This window comes from Mastigoproctus giganteus, chromosome 12, assembly GCF_048544385.1.
Source record: "Mastigoproctus giganteus isolate SK-2022 chromosome 12, ASM4854438v1, whole genome shotgun sequence".
Classification (NCBI taxonomy): Eukaryota; Metazoa; Arthropoda; class Arachnida; order Uropygi; family Thelyphonidae; genus Mastigoproctus; species Mastigoproctus giganteus.
In genome coordinates, this window is record NC_143586.1 from 38,913,733 (window position 1) to 38,934,771 (window position 21,039).

The window sequence follows — 21,039 nt, forward strand, 5'->3', positions numbered from 1 at the left end:
GGTGATGTGTAATAGAGTCACAGAAAAGGTTCGCAGGCAAAGGCAGTTTATGAGAAATCACTAGCAAACAGAGCAAAGAGGGGGGAGGGGGGATAAAGAATTCTTCACATATATAAATGCCAAGAAGACCAGGACAAACCAGATCGGACATTTATGTAAGGGAAAGGGGATAGTATTAAATACACAAGCTGCCGTTGCAGATGAACTCAATAGTTATTTTGCATCGATATTTACAAATGAAAAGACTTTTGTGGCAATGGGAAATTGTGGGAGCGAAGTTAAAAAATATGTAATTAATGATATTGAAATTTCGCAAGATTATTTAATGGAAAAACCTTCGAGCCTACAGACCAGTAAGGCTCCTGGAGTTGATGGAATATACCCTATAATCTTAAGGGAGGCGGCAAGCGAGTGCATTGAACCATTGAGGCTAATTATGCGAGCATCACTAGACTCTAGGGAGATTCCCTTGGATTGGAAAAGTGCAAATGTATCTCCCATACATAAGGGTGGCTCTAAAAGTGAAGTTGGAAATTATCGACCTGTCAGTCTGACTTCAGTAGTAGGGAAAATCATGGAGGCAATGATCAAGGGTGGAATTCAGGATCATTTGGATTGAATTGAAATTCTCAAGGATACTCAGCATGGTTTTGTAAAGGGAAAATCATGTTTAACAAATCTGGTTTGCTATTTCGAAAGGGTCACTCATGAGCTGGATTTCGGGAATAATTTCGACATTGTTTATTTAGATTTCAGCAAAGCATTTGACTCAGTCCCACATGAGCGGTTGCTTTATAAGCTGGAACAGGTTGGAATCACTGGAAAAATCCTTAGATGGATAGAATGATGGCTTCAGGGCAGGAGGCAGAGGGTTGTGATAAATGGCTATTCCTCAGATTGGGTTGATGTAAGAAGTGGGGTTCCCCAAGCATCAGTATTAGGACCACTGTTGTTTTTAATTTTCATAAACGACATTGATGAAGGGATAGAGGGCGTGATGTATAAATTTGCAGATGATGTTAAAATTGGTAGAGTAGTTAATGATCACTGTCAAGCTGAGCTTCTTCAGAGAAACCTAGATAGACTTCAGGAATGGTCAGAAAAATGGCAGCTGTGCTTTAATCCAACAAAGTGTAAGGTATTACACCTGGGAAACAGTAATCCCAAAATAACTTATTCACTTGGTGGAGTTCAACTGAACCCAGTACTGGAGGAAAGGGACTTGGGTGTTACAATATGGTCAGACATGAAATTCTCTGAGCATTGTAAACAGGTTGCAAGGAAGGCCCATGGTGTCCTATCGATGATCTATCGAACTTTTGCAAGTAGAGATAGGGACGTGATAATCCCATTATATAAGGCTTATGTTAGACCACACTTGGAATACTGTGTTCAAGTATGGAGACCGCACCTAAAGAAAGACATCGAGCTTCTTGAAAGGGTGCAAAGACGGGTAACTCGCCTGGTGAGATCGGCAAAAGGGCGTCCTTATGAAGAAAGACTTCGAATATGTGGGTTGCAGAGTTTGGAAACTAGACACCTTAAGGTGATTTGATTGAGGTGTTTAAGGCTCTGAGAGGCATCAGTAAAATGAATGAGGACGAAATTTTCAAGATTATAAATGATGCTAGAACTAGGGGACATAAATTCAAGTTACGGGGGGAAATGTTTAGATTGGACTGCAGGAAGTTTTATTTTAGCCAGCGAGTTATATATTACTGGAATAAGTTGCCTTCGTGGGTGGTAGAGGCCGACAGTTTGGGGAAATTCAAAGGTCATCTGGATAGTACTTTTGGGTAAGGGAAGCACATAGGATGATAGGTTTAATTTCCTTTTTTCTTTTTTTATTAATTATTATTATTTACTTTTTTTTTGTTTTTATCATTGTTTTGTTCGGATTTTTTTTGGCTGGTGCAGCATAAGCCATAGGCTTTCTTGCACCATGCGGCCATTACTAATACTAATAGGGCTTAGAGGGGAACAGGTATTCTGTGTGTTATCAGACACTTAGTCTAAAACACGGATGGATGCAATATCTTTCTATTATAGAAGATTTAGGAGAAGTCCGGTTGGCCTGCCTCCATAAAATCCACTCGTGCACACTTTCTCGATGGTAAGCCCTGTTACATCACTTAGGCGGCAATGAACGCGTACAGTGGTTCTCTTCTAGACGCCTGATGAGCGTGAAGAGGAAAAGACCATACCCTCCAGCACATGACAGCACAACGAAACAAATGGCCCTCAGTCCCCAGCGGCTTTCCCTCCTCTCTTATGTCAGCGAGAGGATCAGAGTGGAAGCAGAGGGTGCTAAGAATCTCTGGTTACGACCAGGCCGCCATGCACGGAAACCGAACTTGGCCTCTTACAACGTAAGATTGCTCATCGGTGACGACAGGATTAGAGCTGGAGAAGGAACTAGAAAATGTGAATTGGAATATCATCGGTTTGGCTGAAACAAGAAGAAGAAATGAATCACTTATACGTTTATCAAGTGGAAATCTGCAATACACCAATGGAAACAGTGAAAGGAGCGAAGGTGGAGTTAGGTTTCTCCATAAAGATATAAAAAACATTTTGGAATTCAAAAGTACATCACCAAGGGTGTCAAGACTAATACTCAAGATTTCCAAGAGGTACAAGCTAAAGGTTATAATGATCTATGCACCAACATCGAGCCACGATGATGAAGAGGTTGAATAAATGTACACTGAAATTGAGACACTTCTAGATGAGCAGAAAATCCGCTACACAAGGTTGGAAATAGACAAAACAGTGCAGAAAGTATAGGAAATTTTGGAATTGGTGAACGAAATGAAAGAGGTGAAAGACTTGTGAAATTTGCAGAATCTCAAGAACTTTCAGTAATGAACACTGTTTTCAAGAAAATGGTGAACAGAAAGTGGACATGGAAGAGTCCAAATGGATTAACAACTAATGAAATCGACTTCATCCTCACTAACAGAAGATATATCGTGAATGATGTTACCTTCCTGAATAAGGTAAATGTTGGAAGTGATCACAGAATGGTAAGATGCACACTTGATATAGATGTAGGAAAAGAAAGGGAAAACTGACCCAAGTAAATAATACGAAGGTCTTGGATATAACAGAAGAGGAGAAAAATCAGTATGTACTGGAATTTAAGAACATGTTTGAGCTTCTGCACTCTGCTCAGAACCAAGATATCGACGAGGAATGTTACAACTTTTTGAAAGTGATAAAGCCCAAGAAACCTATAGCATTAGCATTAGTAGAGGCATTTGATGCAAGAAAGCAAGCTTATGCAGCATCAGCCAAAAAAAAAAAAAAAACCCACTTCCACTTCACCCCTCTGTTCGTTCAAAATACCTGTCCAGCTGAGCCTTAAACTTATTTAGGCTATCAACCTCCACCACAAGGGATGGAAGTCTGTTCCACCAACCAACCACCCGCTGGCTAAAGGCAAATTTCTGCACGTCTATCCTACATCTGTCTTTCCTCAATTTGAATTTATGCCCTCTCAGGTGATTTTTCTGAGCTAGAGGAAGAATCCCATCAGCATTGAGCATGCTTAAACCATTCAAGGCTTTATACACCTCTATCAGATCACCTCGCTGGTGCCTAGTCTCCAGACACTGTAATTTGCAAAACTTAAGCCTTTCTTCGTAAGAGCACCCCTTTGTTCCATTCACTAATCTTGTTGCCCTTCTCTGTACTCGTTCCAGCAGCTCTACATCCTTCTTGAAATGAGGCCTCCAGACCTGTATACAGTACTCTAGGTGTGGCCTGACCATTGCCTTATACAATGGAATAATCACCTCCTTATCCCTGCTGGAAAAATTCCTGTATATCATTGACAATACTCCATGAACTACTCTTGCAGCCCGTCTGCACTGATCAGAGAACTTCATATCTGCCTGCACAACCACCCCCAAGTCCCTTTCATTCTCTACCACTGTCAGTGTAGTACCTCAGAGTTGATACGTTGCTCTGGGGTTGCTGTTTCCAATGTGTAGTACTTTACATTTGTCAATGTTAAACTTCATTTGCCACCTCTCAGCCCATCTGCTCAACCTTTCCAGATCCTGTTGCAGCAGCATAGTGTCAGTAGTGTCCTTCACAACCCTGCCAACCTTTGTATCGTCTGCAAACTTGGACATTAAGCTTGATATACCATCATCAATATCATTTATAAATACAGAAAACAATAATGGACCCAACACTGAGCCCTGAGGGACTCCACTAATAACATTAGTCCACGATGAGCAGTGTCCATTGATTACCACTCTCTGTCTTCTCCCCCTCAACCACCCCTTTATCCATAGCAGCAATTTGCCTCCAATGTCACACTGCTCCAATTTGTGTAGCAGTCTTCCATGTGCAACAGTATCAAAAGCCTTTCTAAGATCCAAGTATATAATATCAAAGTTATTCCCTGCATCCAGTTCTTTCGTGACTGCATCATAGTATCCAATCAAGTTGGTCAGGCAAGACTTCCCCTTAACAAAACCATGCTGTGCTGAGCTATAACTGAAGTCTTGTCTAAATGATCCTGCAGTGCTTCTTTAACCAGTGCCTCCATTAATTTTCCTGGAACAGAAGTTAAGCTCACAGGTCTATAATTACTTGTGTCAGCCTTTGATCCTCCTTTGTGAATTGGGGTCACATTTGCACATTTCCAGTCTATGGGTACCTCCCCTGAGTCCAAGGAAGCTCTCATAATTATGGCTAAGGGTTTGCTTACTTCCTTTGGTGCCTCCTTTAATATAACTGGATAGATCCCATCCACCCCGGATGCCTTTCTTGTGTTTATCTTCAACAGTTTCTCCTCCACTTTACTCCCAGTTATTTCAAGATTCTGTAGCTTACTGCTAGAGTTGAATACACCTCTGGCATTCCCCTTGCTGAATAACTCCTCATGTGTGAATGTCGATGCAAAATATTCATTTAGTTTGTTAGCTACCTGAGCAGGATCATCAACAGTTGACCCATCAATATCAAGTGGACCAATCTGATTTATCCCCTTCCTTCTAGAGTTTACATAAGTAAAGAACTCTTTGCTGTTTTTCTTTGCATCCCTTGCCAAGGATTTCTCGTAATCTGCCTTCGCCTGCCTAACCTCCTTTGTAACTTGGTTGCATATCAACTTGTATCTATCATAGGCTTCTGTGTCATGTGTTAATTTGTAAGTATCCCATGCATTTTTCTTCTCTGCCATATGCCTCATTAGTTCATCTGACATCCATTTTGGCCTAAACCTTGAACAATATTTCTTAGTTGGTATGTAAAGCCTAGTAGCTTCCAAGATAAGTTCTTTGAATGCTTCCCATTTTGAATTTGCTGTTGGTAACATCATCAGTTGTTCCCACTGTATAGAATTTAAATACTGTCTCAGTCCATCGTAGTCGCCTTTACGGAAGCAATAACCCTTCCCTTTACCCCTAATGGTAGTTATCTCTTTGAGTAAATCCCACTTCAGCACACTGTGATCACTGCCACCTAGTGGTTCATTTATCTGCAGATTCTTAATGCATGAAGAATCACTGCTGATAATCAAATATATATAGGGAAAAAGAAATCCAAAGAAGAAAAAATTAGTCAAGAAACACTTGTTATGATGAATCGAAGGCGACAAAGGAAGAGCAAGATAAACACTGACAAGGAGAAAATTGAGTATACTGAGTTATGCAAAGCCATTAGAAAGAGACTCACAGAGGACATAAGAAGATTTAACACAAGAAAAGTAGAATAAGCACTAAAGGAAAACAAACTTAAATCAGCAGCCATGAGCAGTAATACAGAAAGACAAATGATACTGAAACGGAAGAATACCAATGGTGTACTTATAAATAGCAGAGAAGGCATAATTCAAATAGCAGAAGACTACTATAGAGAATTATACGAGGAGCAAGGGAATGATGCTAGCAGTGGGGAAGATGGATCGCAAATTAGTAACACATACGACATACCCAATATTCTGCCTGATGAGGTAGAACATGTGTTGAAGAAAATGAAGAATCAGAAAGCCCCGGGGGAAGATGAAGTTACTGTAGAGTTGTTAAAATTGGGAGGAAGAGATATAACACAAAAACTGGCAAGACTCTTCACAAAATGCATTAGAAAAGGTGTGACGCCTAAGGAGTGGAATAATGCAATCATATTTTTGCTACATAAGAAAGGAGATAAATCAGAAATTGGAAATTATAGACCAATTAGCTTGTTATCCTACATCTGCAAGTTGTTAACAAGGGTCATTACTAACAGATTAGAAAGAATACTTGATGAGAATCAACCGAAAGAGCAAGCTGGTTTTAGGAGAGGATTCTCAACTATGGATCACCTTCACACAATATCACAGCTAATGGAGAAAGCAAATGAATATAAAACACCAGTATGCCTAGCATTTGTGGATTATGAAAATCATTTGATTCCATACAGTATAAGGCAATGTTTTGTGCGCTGGAAAGACAAGGCATATGTTATGATTTTGAAGAAAATATATGAGAACGCTACCTCCTTTATTAGACTAGACAAAGACAGAAGCAAATTTAAAATCGAGAAAGGAGTTTGACAAGGAGACACAATATCTCTGAAGCTGTTTACTGCTGCCCTTGAAGAAGCTTTCAGAAGATTAGACTGGTCGCAGAAAGGAGTCAATGTGAATGGAGAGTACACCATTCACGATTTGCATTTGACATTGTGGTCGTAAGCCACGATCCCAAAGAATTAGAGGAAAATCTTAATCAGTTATGCAGAATGAGTAAGGATTTTGGCCTAAAGATGAATATGGCTAAAACATAAGTAATGATGAACAAGTATGCCACAGAAAGGCACAATGATTGAAGGAGCAGTAATTGAAAAGACAGAGAGTGGTAATTAATGGACACAGCTCATCGTGGACTAATGTTATTAGTGGAGTCCCTCAAGGTTCAGTGTTGGGTCCATTGTTGTTTTCTGTATTTATAAATAACATTGATGATGGTATATCAAGCTTAATGTCCAAGTTTGCAGACGATACAAAGGTTGGCAGGATTGTTAAGGACGCTACTGACGCTATGCTGCTACAACAGGATCTGGAAAGGTTGAGCAGATGGGCTGAGAGGTGGCAAATGAAGTTTAACATTGACAAATGTAAAGTACTACATATGGGAAACAGCAACCCCAGAGTAACGTATCAACTCTGTGGTACTACAATGACAGTGGTAGAGAATGAAAAGGACCTGGGGGTAATTGTGTAAGCAGATATGAAGTTCTCTGAGCAGTGCAGACGGGCTGCAAGAGTAGCTCATGGCATCTTATCAATGATATACAGGAATTTCTCTAGCAGGGATAGGGAGGTGATTATTCCCTTGTATAGGGCAATGGTCTGGCCGCACCTTGAGTACTGTATACATGTCTGGAGGCCTCATTTCAAGAAGGATGTAGAGCTGCTGGAACGAGTACAGAGAAGGGCAACAAAGTTAGTGAACGGAACGAAGGGTTGCTCTTACAAAAAAGGCTTAAGTTTTGCAAATTACAGTGTCTGGAGACTAGGCACCGGCGAGGTGATCTGACAGAGGTGTACAAAGCCTTGAATGGTTTGAGCATGCTCAATGCTGATGGGATACTGCCTCTTGCTCAGAATAATCATCTGAGAGAGCATAAATTCAAATTGAGGAACGACAGATGTAGGATAGATGTGCGGAAATTTGCCTTTTGCCAGCGGGTAGTTGGTTGGTTAGTTAGTTAGTTAGTTATTTGGTTTTTAGGAGCATTAGCAACTAAGGCTATATTGCTCCGGGATATGCGGTGGTCATTCCCTGACCTTTCCGCATCCTCCGTATTTGGTGGTGACGGGCTCGAACCCCGGTCTAATCAAGAAGCGTGTTCTATGCACTGCTGCGCCTTCCCACCTGGCTACGGAGGTGCCAGTTGGTTGGTGGAACAGACTTCCATCCCTTGTTGTGGAAGTTGATAGCCTAAATAAATTTAAGGCTCAGCTGGACAGGTATTTCAAACGAATGAAGGGGTGAAGCGGAAGGATTTTTTTTTTTTTTTTTTTTTTTGGCTGATGCTGCATAAGCTTGCTTTCTTGCATTATATGCCTCTACTAATGCTAAAAGGTGGAGTCATATACTTATCTAGGACAAGTTATTAGCTGTAATAATGATAAATGGCTGGAAGTCAAGAGAAGAATAAATTTTGGATGGATAGCATTCAGGAAATATAGTCACATACTGAGCAGCAATATCCAAGTTTGTCTGAAATGTGAAATAATGAACCAATGTATACTCTCCACCATGACTTATGGAAGTGAAACTTGGGCACTCACCAAAAGAATGGAGAAGCTGAGAATTACACAGCGAAGAATGGAACGAATTATATTGGGAATCAGACTGTTAGATTAGAAGAGAAACACATGGATTAGGCAGCAAACTCAAGTAAAGGACATTCTTATCAAAACTAAAGAACTAAAATGGTCTTGGGCAGGACACATAGCTCGAAGACATGATGACAGATGGACTAAGAAAATAACAGAATGGTACCCAAGAGGTGCTAGAAGAAAACCTGGAAGACAATGGAGGAGATGGATAGAGAAAATTCATGAGATTGTGGGTAGTAAATAGATGGCCACTGCACAAAACAGAAGGAACTGGAAAGTTGCTGGAGAGGCCTTCATCCTGTAGTGTATTGAAAATGGCTGATGATGATGATATAAAAAGATAAAGATGCAATGATTACGAAATTTATCGATTTTTTACTTACAGGTTCTCGCTATTTTTCCATGGTGACTACACCTTATAGCCCAACTCCACTACCATATACACAAATATACTGATTATTACCTTTTTGACTATATTTATAATAAAATAATAATAGTATTAAGAAGCTAAATAATCGTGATGGGTGGAGAGTAACAGTACAAAAAGGAAGATAACATTGATTATGGATCAGGGACACTGCATTAGTAAAATGTACCCTACAGCCATAATGTGTGTGTGTGTGTGTGTGTGTGTGTGTGTGTGTGTGTGTGTGTGTGTGTGTGTGTGTGTGTAGAAAATGTGAAGAAGTTTTGTTTATTTCTATTGAATCTACGATATACACCAGAAATGAACTCGACTAAATGGATAAGGAATGTAGCGATGTATGGTAGGATGAAGTGATCAGGTAAGATATGAAAAAGAGTGAGACAGACAGTTGGCAAGAAATTAAAATAAGAAATGAAAAGGCGACAAAAATAAGATTGCATTGAAGTGTTTTTTCACAATTTCAGTGTCTACATTAGAGGCCATCCACCGAAATTATGAGAAAGACGGCAATGTTCTTGCTTCTGTTTCTGAATTGTTCTGTATGCTATGGTGCACGTGTGCTGTAGACACGTGTTAAGAACAAAATTTTGAAATTTTGTGGCAAGAATTGTGCCAATAAATGTAATTAATATACGTAGGGCATACAGATCATGGATGACCTTACAGAAGCAAGTAAAAAGAATTGAAAAATTAAAGTAAATATCAGCATGTAGGAATAGGCAAGGAGAAAGAAACTTACCGTTACCTTGTAAGACTGAAAATGACCAAGACGGTGGTGTGCAAGTATATTTATGTATAGGTACACTAGTGGTTCCTAGTGTTAGAAAATGGTGTGGAAAAAAAAAAAAAAAATTGCACAGTATGGTGTCTGTAGGCTAGTTGGATGTATAAAATGGAGCTTAACTGCTACATATATATAGATGACCTCATAGTTATTAACTGCCCAAACTTCTTCAAGGAATATGGACACTTATACCCCAATGAATTCAAACTGGAAAAAACAAACAACAATGATACTACAGCCTATTTCCTGAATTTTGAAATTACAGTGATAAACAACAAAGCTACCATCAACCTTTACAACAAATGTGATGCATTTAATTTTTAACATGTTCAACCTCACACAGTGGCATTCTAATATATCTAGAGGAGTGCATGCCAATGTTATACTAGCGCAAAGCATCAGAATAGCAACCATCTGCAGCAATAAGGAAATAACCATCAATGTTAACCCATCAATGGTAACCCATCAGGAAATAACCATTAATGTTAACCAACATGTTATGGTGCCTCCGTAGCACTGCTGCTCCTGCCCTCAGGTGGGCAGGAGCAGCAGTGCGTAGCATACGCTTCTTGATTAGACCGGGGTTCGAGCCCATGACCACCAAATACAGAGGATGCAGAAAGGTCAAGGAATGACCATTGCATATCACTGGAGCAATATGGCCTTAGTTGCTAATGCGCCTAAAAACCAAATAACAAACAAGCAACATGTTATTAATGTTTGGCCATTTTCATACATCCTTATTATTTTAATTTTCTGATTCAACTCTATCGCTTTCCTTTACTTGATAGATTTACTAGTATTGCTGTCATGTTTTCTGAGATACGGCACTGAGATAAGGTCAGAATGAAAATTTTCTGTAAAGAACTTCACAGGGTTAAGGCAAAAACTCGCTATTATCACTCCACGCGAGCTCACATTTTACTGAAACATATTTCTGGAGGTCACTGCCATAAAACAATAAAAACAATTTGCACTTTCTGGTTTATTGGGCTTTTCTGTTAGTGCAATTAATTATAAATGGGTAGTAAACTCAGTCTTATTGCATTTGCGATAATACCGATAGCTGGAATTCTGTGGGTTTTTACATTATTATAGTGAAATGTGTATCCCCTTCACTGAAATCTTCAGTCGTATAAAAAATATATAAATAACGTAGTGTAAGTCCGAAGCTACGAAAGCCGGGGATTTACTGTATCCAAAAATGTTCAGCAACCTATGTAAAAAGTATGGTGATAGATAAAAAACAAAAAAACTTACTACCCGCATGTCTGATACGATGCTTCCTTTTATTTTTTACAATGTCGTGTATGGCTTGGTCACCAACATTATAATGGTTCCTTAGAGATTTAACACATGTAGCATTTTCAAACTTTTGAATAATTTCAAATTTTTGTTTAATTGAAAGCACAACTAATGCCCATCATTTTCATGATTTCTAAAAAAAAAAAAAAAAAAAAATTCCAACATCCCTGACATACAAAATAACAAAACAAAATTTGTCCTTTTGAGGTCCGACAGAACACAAAAATCGATGCACTGTACTAAAAGAAACTAAACATTTGGTATCTCTCTCTCTCTCTCTTTTTTTTTTTTTTTTTTTTTTTGAGCAGCAGGTGTGAAGACAGCGGGGGTTGCAAGATAATAGGTACACTAATCTCCCAATGACAACTTATAACGCTGCTTCTTGTCATTTATTATTTACTTACGACTTGCAAAACATCTGTTTATATCTATTCTATTTATTACTTGAATTTTATTTTTGGTTTATTTTTTTATTTGGAATCGTTAAGTGTCCTGGTTTATCGAGAGTCTGCTGTATATATATATAGTTTGTGAATCACTCACATTTGGTCTCAAAGTCAAATAAAACTAACAATTCAATAAATAATACCTTTTTCGCGTTAAATGCATTTCTGTCATTTCAGCTTTTAATATTTTTACTCGAGGAATGCATTCTGCCGCCTCCTTTAATATTGATGGAGATATTGGCCCAAATGTGATATGTTGCAACTTTGGCAGGTTCCTTAAAACTAGAATACATTTTTGCCAAGTTTCCTCTGGATCCATGTCATGCTCCAAACCTCTCATGTCCTAAATGTTTAAAAAAAATAAAAAATATCACGAGCATATAGTAATTAGAAGATAGTATGGAAAATACTAAAAATACAGCAAAACCAAGTTATTTATTGTATAGAATTTGTTTTGAAAAACCTTCTAAATTATGTGATAATGAGGAGAATTGAGAATACTTATTTAATATGGATATGTGTAGCAAATATCGCCCAAGTTTATAAAGACAGTTCTAAAGGTGAAATTGATGATCAGATACCGGGGAGGTGACTATAAGTTACTGCAGGATGAAGGGCATATTGCAGGAATTCCTGCACAGAAAGAGAATTAATAGAAAATAACATGGTTTATATTTACCCTCTGCATACATATTCTCATTCTCTCTCTCTCTCTCTGCAACACTTCCAAAACTAATCACTTGCAACCAAATAGGGTTGCAAGTGACAATTTCGTTTTTCTGTAGTAATTGAAATAGTGAAATATTCTCATCACTATATTAAACATATTTTATATAATTATGGGTTCTAAAGAATTGGAAGGTAGAATAAAAAGAAAACATATTACTTTAACTATCATTAACAAGCTCAAAGTGATAGAACAACTTGTAAATGGTGTTCCTAGAAAAAAAAATTGCTGAATAATTGGTACTGGCCAACAGATTTTGTCAGATATTAAAAAACAAAGAATCTATAAAGGTATTTGCTTTAAAATTTGATGTGGGGAGTGATAAAAGCAGTGTATCAAATATACAGACATTAAAAAAGTCAAAAAGAAGTTGCATTTAAGTGGTATTCACAGCAACGATCAAGTAGCATTGTTGTGCATCATGTTGAGCTAAAGGCAGCAGCAGAAAAGTTTGCAAAGCATTTCTAGTTATACAATTTTACTTGCAGTTCTGGATGGCTGTGGCGATTTATACAAATGCACAATATCACTAATAGAAAAATTTGTGATGTTGAAGGTGTTGAGCCATTTAGAAAAAAATTAAATGAAATAATAAAACAATCAAGTTTTTTTTTTATTTTCAAATATATAATGCTGATGAAACGGGACTGTTTTGGCATGTCTACCAAAAAATACACAAGCCTCTCATACAGAGCAGTCAACATCAGGGCAGAAAAAACGCAAGGAAAAGTTTTCAGCACTTCTTTGTGCCAATGCAGATGGAACTCATTGGCTAAAGTCTGTTGTGGTCGGCAAGGCTAAGAATCCAAGGACATTAAAGGACTGTATGCACATATTGCCTACTACAACAAAATGCTTGGTTCATACAAGAAATGATAAAGAATTGGTTCTATAACCACTTTGTACCCTTCAGGAAGGATGTAGAGTTGCATAGTAGATTGCTACATTGCTTATGTAGAGTACAGAGAAGGGCAACAAGATTGGTGAGGGGAACGAAGGGATCCTCTTAACAAGAAAGGCTTAAGTTCTGCAAATTGAAGACTAGGCACCTGCGAGGTGATTTAATTGAGGTGTATAATGCCTTGAATGGGTTGAGTTGACTGAATTCTGATGGAATTCTTCCACTTGCTCAGATTATGAACTGGAGGGGCAGCATAAATTCAAATTGAGGAAAGACAGTTGTAGAATAGATGTGCGGAAATTTGCCTTTAGCTAGTGGGTGGTTAATTGCTGGAACAAACTTCGAACTGTTGTTGTAGAAGTTGAGAACTTATATAAATTGAAGTAGGAACTGACAAACTTTTAGAGGGAATGGTTGTGTGAAATTGTTTTTTTTTTTTTTGGCTGATGCTACATAAGCTCATATGCTTGGTTTCTTGCATCATGCCTCTATTACTACCCAAAGTCAAGAAGTACCAGAAAGAAGAGTTGAAATTTTCAGATTACCAGATTAAAGCACTTCTAATCCTTGACGATGTCCTAGCACATCCAGATACGATTGCTCAGATTACGAACCGGAGGGGGGCATAAATTCAAATTGAGGAAAGACAGCTGTAGAATAGATGGGCAGAAATTTGCCTTTAACCAGGGGGTGGTAATTGCTGGAACAAACTTCCAACTGTCATTGTGGAAGTTGACAGCTTAAATAAATTCAAGTGGGAAATTGACAAACTTTTAGAGAGAATGGTTATGTGAAATTCTTTTTTTTTTTTTTTTTTTTTTTTTTTGGCTGATGCTACATAAGCTCATATGCTTGCCTTCTTGCATCATGCCTCTATTATTACTACTACTACCCAAAGTCAAGGAGTACCAGAAAGAAGTGTTGAAATTTTCAGATTACTAGATTAAAAGCACTTCTAATACTTGACAATGCCCTAGCACACCCAGATATTGAAAATATGTCCAGTAGGATGGTAAAATAAAGTGCTTGGCTCTGCCACCAAACACAACTGCCTTAATACAACCAAGGCATCATTATTGCCTGCAAGAGGCTCTACAAGTGCAAATTCCTTGATGAGGTGATGGTAGTGTTGGAAGACAGAATGGATGAAGATGATAACACAAGAGGAAAAAGAATGCTGGAAAATATCAAATCATACAATATCAACTCTGCTATCTTCAACTGGGTAGCAACTGGACACTAAAAAGGAAACTTTAGTGAATGGCTGGAAAAAACTTGCAAAATACCGATGGTGATATTGACTTTAACGGATTAGAGCCAGAGGACTGTGTTGAGGGCAGCTGGAGGGACTGAAATAATGCAAGAAAATATTTAAGGTTGGCCTCAACTGGAAAGAGATCCTGGATTTCAGCTTCTGAGAGAAGAAGAAATTGCTGCACTGGTTTTTAAGAATTCTGCTAGGTAAGAAGAATCAGATAATGAACTAGAAGAACTAAAAGAACCTACAATTAATAAGAAACTTCTTAGCTCTGCAAGACATGACATTGAAGCGGGAATCAATTATTTCAACAAATCAAAAATTGCAGGGATATTATGAAGCTAAGAACTGTGAGGGAAATCCTAAAGATAGGTGGAACAGGACCAGGGTTCTGCCAGGTTGATGATGTTGTAGAGCGAATATCATCTTTTAAGGGCACAAAAGATGATATAGTTGTACACGTTGGCACTAATAATATTAAGAGTACGAGACCGGCAGAATTACTTAACAAGTACAGGTCACTGTTGAACAAAAGCCGAGAATTAGGGTTGAATTTGAAAGTGTCTGCAATTCTGCCCAGAAACGATAGGAGGGAGTATATGATGAGAGCCTTGTCGATCAATTCGGCCCTGGAAAGATTGTGCAAGGCTCAAGGGGAAGAATTTTTTTCAGCCTGGACTTTACTTGTTAACAGGAGAGATTGCTTCTACAGGGATGGGATACACTTAAATAGAAAGGGTGCAAGAATATTTGCTGATGCTATCGAGGCAGTGTTAGGTGGGTCGGAAAACTGCTAGCTTGGGGGGAGACAAAGACCAATAGATTGACAGTAGCCACTGGCAGAGGTGAAAGAGATTCTTGCACTGCTTCTATTAGAATGAGCAGAAGCCTGAAAAACAAGATGCATGGTATTTCAGAGACTGCTGGGAGCCATTGCGGTACACGTAAACACATGGGTTGTGTTAGGGTAGCTAAGAATAGAAACAGGTGCAGGTATACTTGCGTGTACACCAATGCTAGGAGTTTAGTAAATAAATTTGATGAATTTGAGGTATTGCTCAAAACATCGAAGGCAGATATTGTTGGGATATCAGAGACGTGGTGTCACACAGATATAAGGGATGAAGAACTGCAATTTGGGGAGTACAACGTCTACAGAAAGGATAGACAGGATAGGAAGGGGGGAGGGGTTATGCTATTAGTTAAGAAACACATAAAAACCAAGGAAGTGAAGCCAGTCGACATCGCTGGACAGTGCTGTGTTGAGTCAGTTGGGTGTGACATAAACATTGGGAGATCAAAATTGAGAGTAGGAGTGTGCTATAGGCCTAATGACTCTGATGAGTATAATAAGGAACTGTACAGGGAAATCGAGTGGGCCAGTAAATCAGAGAGCCTTATAATGGGAGATTTTAATTTCCCAGATATTGACTGGAATTTGGGGGCTGGTTACTCACACACTAGCAGGGCTTTTGTGGATTTATTGGATGATTGTTTTCTACATCAGCATGTTCGGGAGGCAACTAGAGGGAGTAATACTCTTGATTTGATTATCAGCAGTGATTCTTCATGCATTAAGAATCTGCAGATAAATAAACCACTAGGTGGCAGTGATCACAGTGTGCTGAAGTGGGATTTACTCAAAGAGGTAACTACCATTAGGGTAAAGGGAAGGGTTATTGCTTCCGTAAAGGCGACTACGATGGACTGAGACGGTATTTAAATTCTATACAGTGGGACCAACTGATGATGTTACCAACAGCAAATTCAAAATGGGAAGCATTCAAAGAACTTATCTTGGTAGCTACTAGGCTTTACATACCAACTAAGAAATATTGTTCAAGGTTTAGGCCAAAATGGATGTCAGATGAACTAATGAGGCATATGGCAGAAAAGAAAAATGCATGGGATACATACAAATTAACACATGACACAGAAGCCTATGATAGATACAAAGGGTACTAGGAAAGTTTTGCAATATGACGCAACAATGAATCACAGGAAGCTGCTTGTTGCTGCATGTTGAGACATGTTCATACGTGCATAGTAGCCGCCGCGCCAAGTCGATGGGCTCAGTTATTCATTAGTAGTGAGAGTGTAAAGTGCTTGCGATGGCATCGTGGTCACGAAATGAGATAAGGACAGTTTTGCGGTATAATTTCGTGCGTGGTTTAACCATAGACCAGTGCTTAGAAGAAATAACTCTTGCACTAGATGATGATTGTCCACATCGTACAACGATATTCAGGTGGTATAGAGAATTCCAAAGGGGAAATTTCACTCTGGAGGATTCTGAAAGGCCGGGAAGGCCACGAACGTCAGTTACGGAGGAAAACGTTACTGCTGTGAGGAAAATGCTTGACGAAAACAGGTGAGTGACCTACCAACAGATAGAGGATACTTTGGGCCTAAATGCACCAGCAATTCGTTCCATTCTGCAAGATCATTTGCACGTGAAGAAACTTTGTTCTCTCTGGGTGCCGCATCAACTGACTGAAGAGCAGATGACACGACGTGTGACTTGGTGCCGGGAGATGTTAAAAAAGTTTGATAAGGGACAATCTCGGTATGTGAACAACATCGTGACAGGTGACGAGACTTGGCTGTACTATTACGATCTGCCGACCAAGGCTCAAAACAAAGTTTGGGTCTTTGATGATGACGACACACCCGTAATTGTCAGAAAATCCCGATCTGTAAAGAAGAAAATGATAGCTGTATTTTTCAAATCGAGTGGAATTGTGGAACGTGTCGTTTTGGACACGCAGAAGACAGTCACAGCTAAGTGGTATACTGAACAATGCCTGCCTAAAGTCAATGATCTATGAAGAACCTGCGCCAAAGTCAAGAATGGACACCTGTACCTCATGACGATAATGCTGCAGCTCACCGCTCCAAAGCCTGCACGAATATTGACGACGACAGACTGAAACTTCTCGAGCACCCTCCCTACAGTTCAGACCTTGCTCCTGCGACTTTGCACTGTTCCCGCATGTGAAATGAAGCTAAAAGGAGGCGGTTTCCAGTGATGAGGACCTTCTACGGCTTGACAACGTGTGCTTACTCCCTAGTGAAACTTGCAGAACTGGTTTAAAGATTGGTTTCGAGATGGAGAGGTGTATTGAATGTAGAGAAATTACTTGAAAATTAAATAAACAAGCTGTATGCAAAACTTTCCTAGTACCCTTTGTACAAGTTGATATGAAACATAGTTACAAGAAGGTAGCAGCGAAGCAATCTTGAAGGCAATGAATGCAATAATCAAATTTCTTTACTTATTAACTCATTAAGATGAATCAGATCGTCACTTGATATTGATGGTCAACTGTTGATATCTTCAGTAGCTAACTACTAATAATTATTTTGCATCGACATTCACACATAGAGTTATTCAGCGAGTGGAATGCCACAGGTGTATTCAACTGTAGCATAAGCTACAGAATCTTGAAATAACTGGAAGTAAAGTGGAGGAGAATTCTTGAAATATACACAAGAAGCACCCGGTGATGGATCTATCCAGTTATATTAAGAGCAGCAAAGAAGTAAGCAAACCCTTAGCCATAATTATGAGCTTCCTTGACTCAGGAGGTACCCATATACTGAAATTGCAAATGACCCCAATCACAAAGATCAAGGCTGACACAAGTAATTATTAACCTTGACTTAACTTCTGTTCCAGAAAATAATTGAGCACTGGTTAAAGAAGCACTGCAGATCATTAGACAAACTTCATTATAGCTCAGACACAGCATGGTTTTTAAGGAAGTCTTGCCTGACCAACTTGATTGATACTATGATGCAGTCACAAAAGAACTGAGCAGGAATAGCTTTGATATTATATACTTGATCTTAGAAAGGCTTTTTTACTGTTGCACATGAAGACTACTACACAAATTGACTGTGACATTGAGGCAATTGCTGCTAGATAAAGGGGTTGAGGGAAAGACAGAGATGTAATCAATGGACACTGCTCATTGTGACTGATGTATTAGTGATCCCTCAGGCTCAGTGTTGGTCCATTATTGTTTTCTGTATTTATAAATGATACTGATGATGTATAATCAAGCTTAATGTACAAGTTTGCAGACGATACAAAGTTGGCAGGGTTGTCAAGGACACTACTGACACTATGCTGCTGCAACAGGATCTGGAAAGGTTGAGCAGATGGCTGAGAGTGCAAATGAAGTTAACATTGACAAATGTAAGTACTACACATGGAAACAGCAACCGCAGAGCAACGTATCAACTCTGAGGTACTACACTGACAGTGGTAGAGAATGAAAGGACTTGGGGTGGTTGTGCAGGCAGATAGAAGTCTCTGATCAGTGCAGACGGGCTGCAAGAGTAGTTCATGGAGTATTGTCAATGATATACATGAATTTTCCAGCAGGATAAGGAGGTGATTATTCCATTTATAAGGCGATGTCAGTCCACACCTAGAGTACTGTATACAGTCTGAGGCCTCATTTCAAGAAGGATGTAGAGCTGCTGGAACGAGTGCAGAGAAGGCAACAAGATTAGTGAATGAACAAAGGGTGCTCTTACGAAGAAAGCTTAAGTTTGCAAATTACGTATCTGAGACTAGCACCAGCGAGGTGATCTGATAGAGGTGTATAAAGCCTTGAATGTTTAAGCATGCTCAATGCTGATGGATTCTTCCTCTAGCTAAGAAAAATCACCCGAGAGGGCATAAATTCAAACTGAGGAAAGACAGATGTAGGATAGAACGTGCAGAAATTTGCCTTTAGCCAGCGGTGGTTGTTGGTTGGAACAGACTTCCATCCCTTGTGGTGAGTTGATAGCCTAAATAAGTTTAAGGCTCAGCTGGACAGGTATTTTGAACGAACAGAGGGGTGAAGTGGAAGTGGGTTTTTTTTTTTTTTTTTTTTGGCTGATGCTGCATAAGCTTGCTTTCTTGCATCAAATGCCACTACTAATGCTAATTGAAGAACAGCAACAGAGGTCTGTTCAGACAAACCTTGACGGTTTTTTCAGGCTTGCATGATTACATTAAAAAAAGTACAACTTCTAAGTCTTCTATTGATGGATAAATGTATTGTTTTATTATAGTTTTTAAATAAAGCTCTACATGCTGTTTAAAAATGTATTTGTAGTCTGTGTGGACACTTTCAGTTGACAAGAGGATTCAATGTCAGGATGTAGTAGTAGTAGTGCATGTGATGCAAGAAGCAAGTGTATGAGCTTATGCAGCATCAGCCATAAAAAAAAAAAAAAAAAAAATCACACCATTCCCTCCAAATGCCTGTCCAGTTCCTCCTTAAATTTATTCAACCTATCAACTTCCACAACGACAGATGGAAGTTTGTTCCAGCAATTAACCATCCGCTGCTAAAGGCAAATTTCTGCACATCTATTCTACATCTGTCTTTTCTTAATTTGAATTTATGCCCCCTTAGGTTCGTAATCTGAACAAGTGGAAGGATCCCATCAGAATTCAGCTTGCTCAACCCATTCAAGGCCTTATACACCTCAATCAGATCACTGCACAGGTGCCTAGTCTCCAGCCACTGTAATTTGCAGAACTTAAGCCTCTCTTGGTAAGAGGATCCCTTCATTCCCCTCACCAATCTTGTTGCCCTTCTCTGTACATGCTCAAGTAAATCTACATCCTTCCCAAAATGAGGCCTCCAGACCTGTACGCAGTACTCAAGGCATGGCCTGACCATTGCCTTATACAGAGGGACAATCACCTCCTTCTCCCTGCTAGCAAAATTCCTATATATCATTGACAAAACCCCATGACCTGCCCTGGCGGCCTGTCTGCATTGCTCAGAAAACTTCATATCTGTCTGCACAATTACTCCCAGGTCTTTTTCATTTTCTACCACCTTAAGTGTAGTACCACACAGTTGGTACGTTTCTCTGGGTTTACTTCTACCCATATGCAGTACTTTGCATTTGTCAAGGTTAAACTTCAGTTGCCACTTCTTAGCCCATCCACCCAAATTATCTAGATCCTGTTGCAGTAGCACACTGCCATTACTGTCATTAACAACCCTGCCAATCTTTGTATCATCTGCAAACTTCGACATTAAGTCTGATATACCTTCATCAATATCACTGATAAATAAACAAAACAACAGTGGACCTAACACCAAATCCTGTGGGACTCCACTAATAACATTAGTCCACGAAGAGCAGCACCCATTGATTACCACCCTCTGTCTTCTCCCACTTCACCATCCTTTTATCCATTCTAGCAACTTACCCTTAATACCATTCTGCTCCAATTTGTACAATAGTCTTCCATGTGCAACAGTGTCAAAAGCTTTCCTGAAATCCAAATATATGATATCAAAATTATTTTTTGCATCCAGTTCCTTTCTAACCACATCATAATATCCTATCAAATTGCCAGACAAGACTTTCCCTTAAAAAACCCATGCTGTGTCTGAATTATTGCTGCAGTCTTGTCTAGATGATCCTGCAATGCACCTTTAACCAGTGACTCCATTATTTTACCCGGAACAGAAGTTAAACTAACTGGTCTGTAATTACTCGTGTCACCCTTCGTCCCCTTTTGTGAATTGGGGATATATTTGCACATCTCCAGTCCAACTAAGCAAACTGTTATAGCTAACGGTTTGCTTAGTTGCTTTGCCACCTCCTTTAATATAACTGGATAGATCTCATCCACCCCAGGTGCTTTTCTTATGTTTAACTTCAAAAATTTCTCCTCCACTTTGCTTTCAGTTATTACAAAATCATTAAGTATCCTGCTACAATTTGATAACCTTCTGCCATTTTTAAACCTTAATAATTCCTCATGTGTGAATGTAGATGCAAAATACTCATTCAGTTTGTTTGCTATCTGAGCAGATCATCAACA

At 39.1% G+C, this 21,039-nt stretch overlaps 1 protein-coding gene across 1 annotated transcript in view; it reads right to left on the reverse strand.

The window, feature by feature from the left end:
- Positions 1-21,039, reverse strand: part of LOC150076912 (uncharacterized) — a 347,314-nt gene that overhangs the window by 72,587 nt on the left and 253,688 nt on the right. Inside the window, exon 10 of the mRNA XM_090385729.1 lies at positions 11,447-11,646. Within this exon, the coding sequence (XP_090241855.1) occupies positions 11,447-11,646 (200 nt within the window). The remainder of the gene's footprint in view (positions 1-11,446; positions 11,647-21,039) is intronic.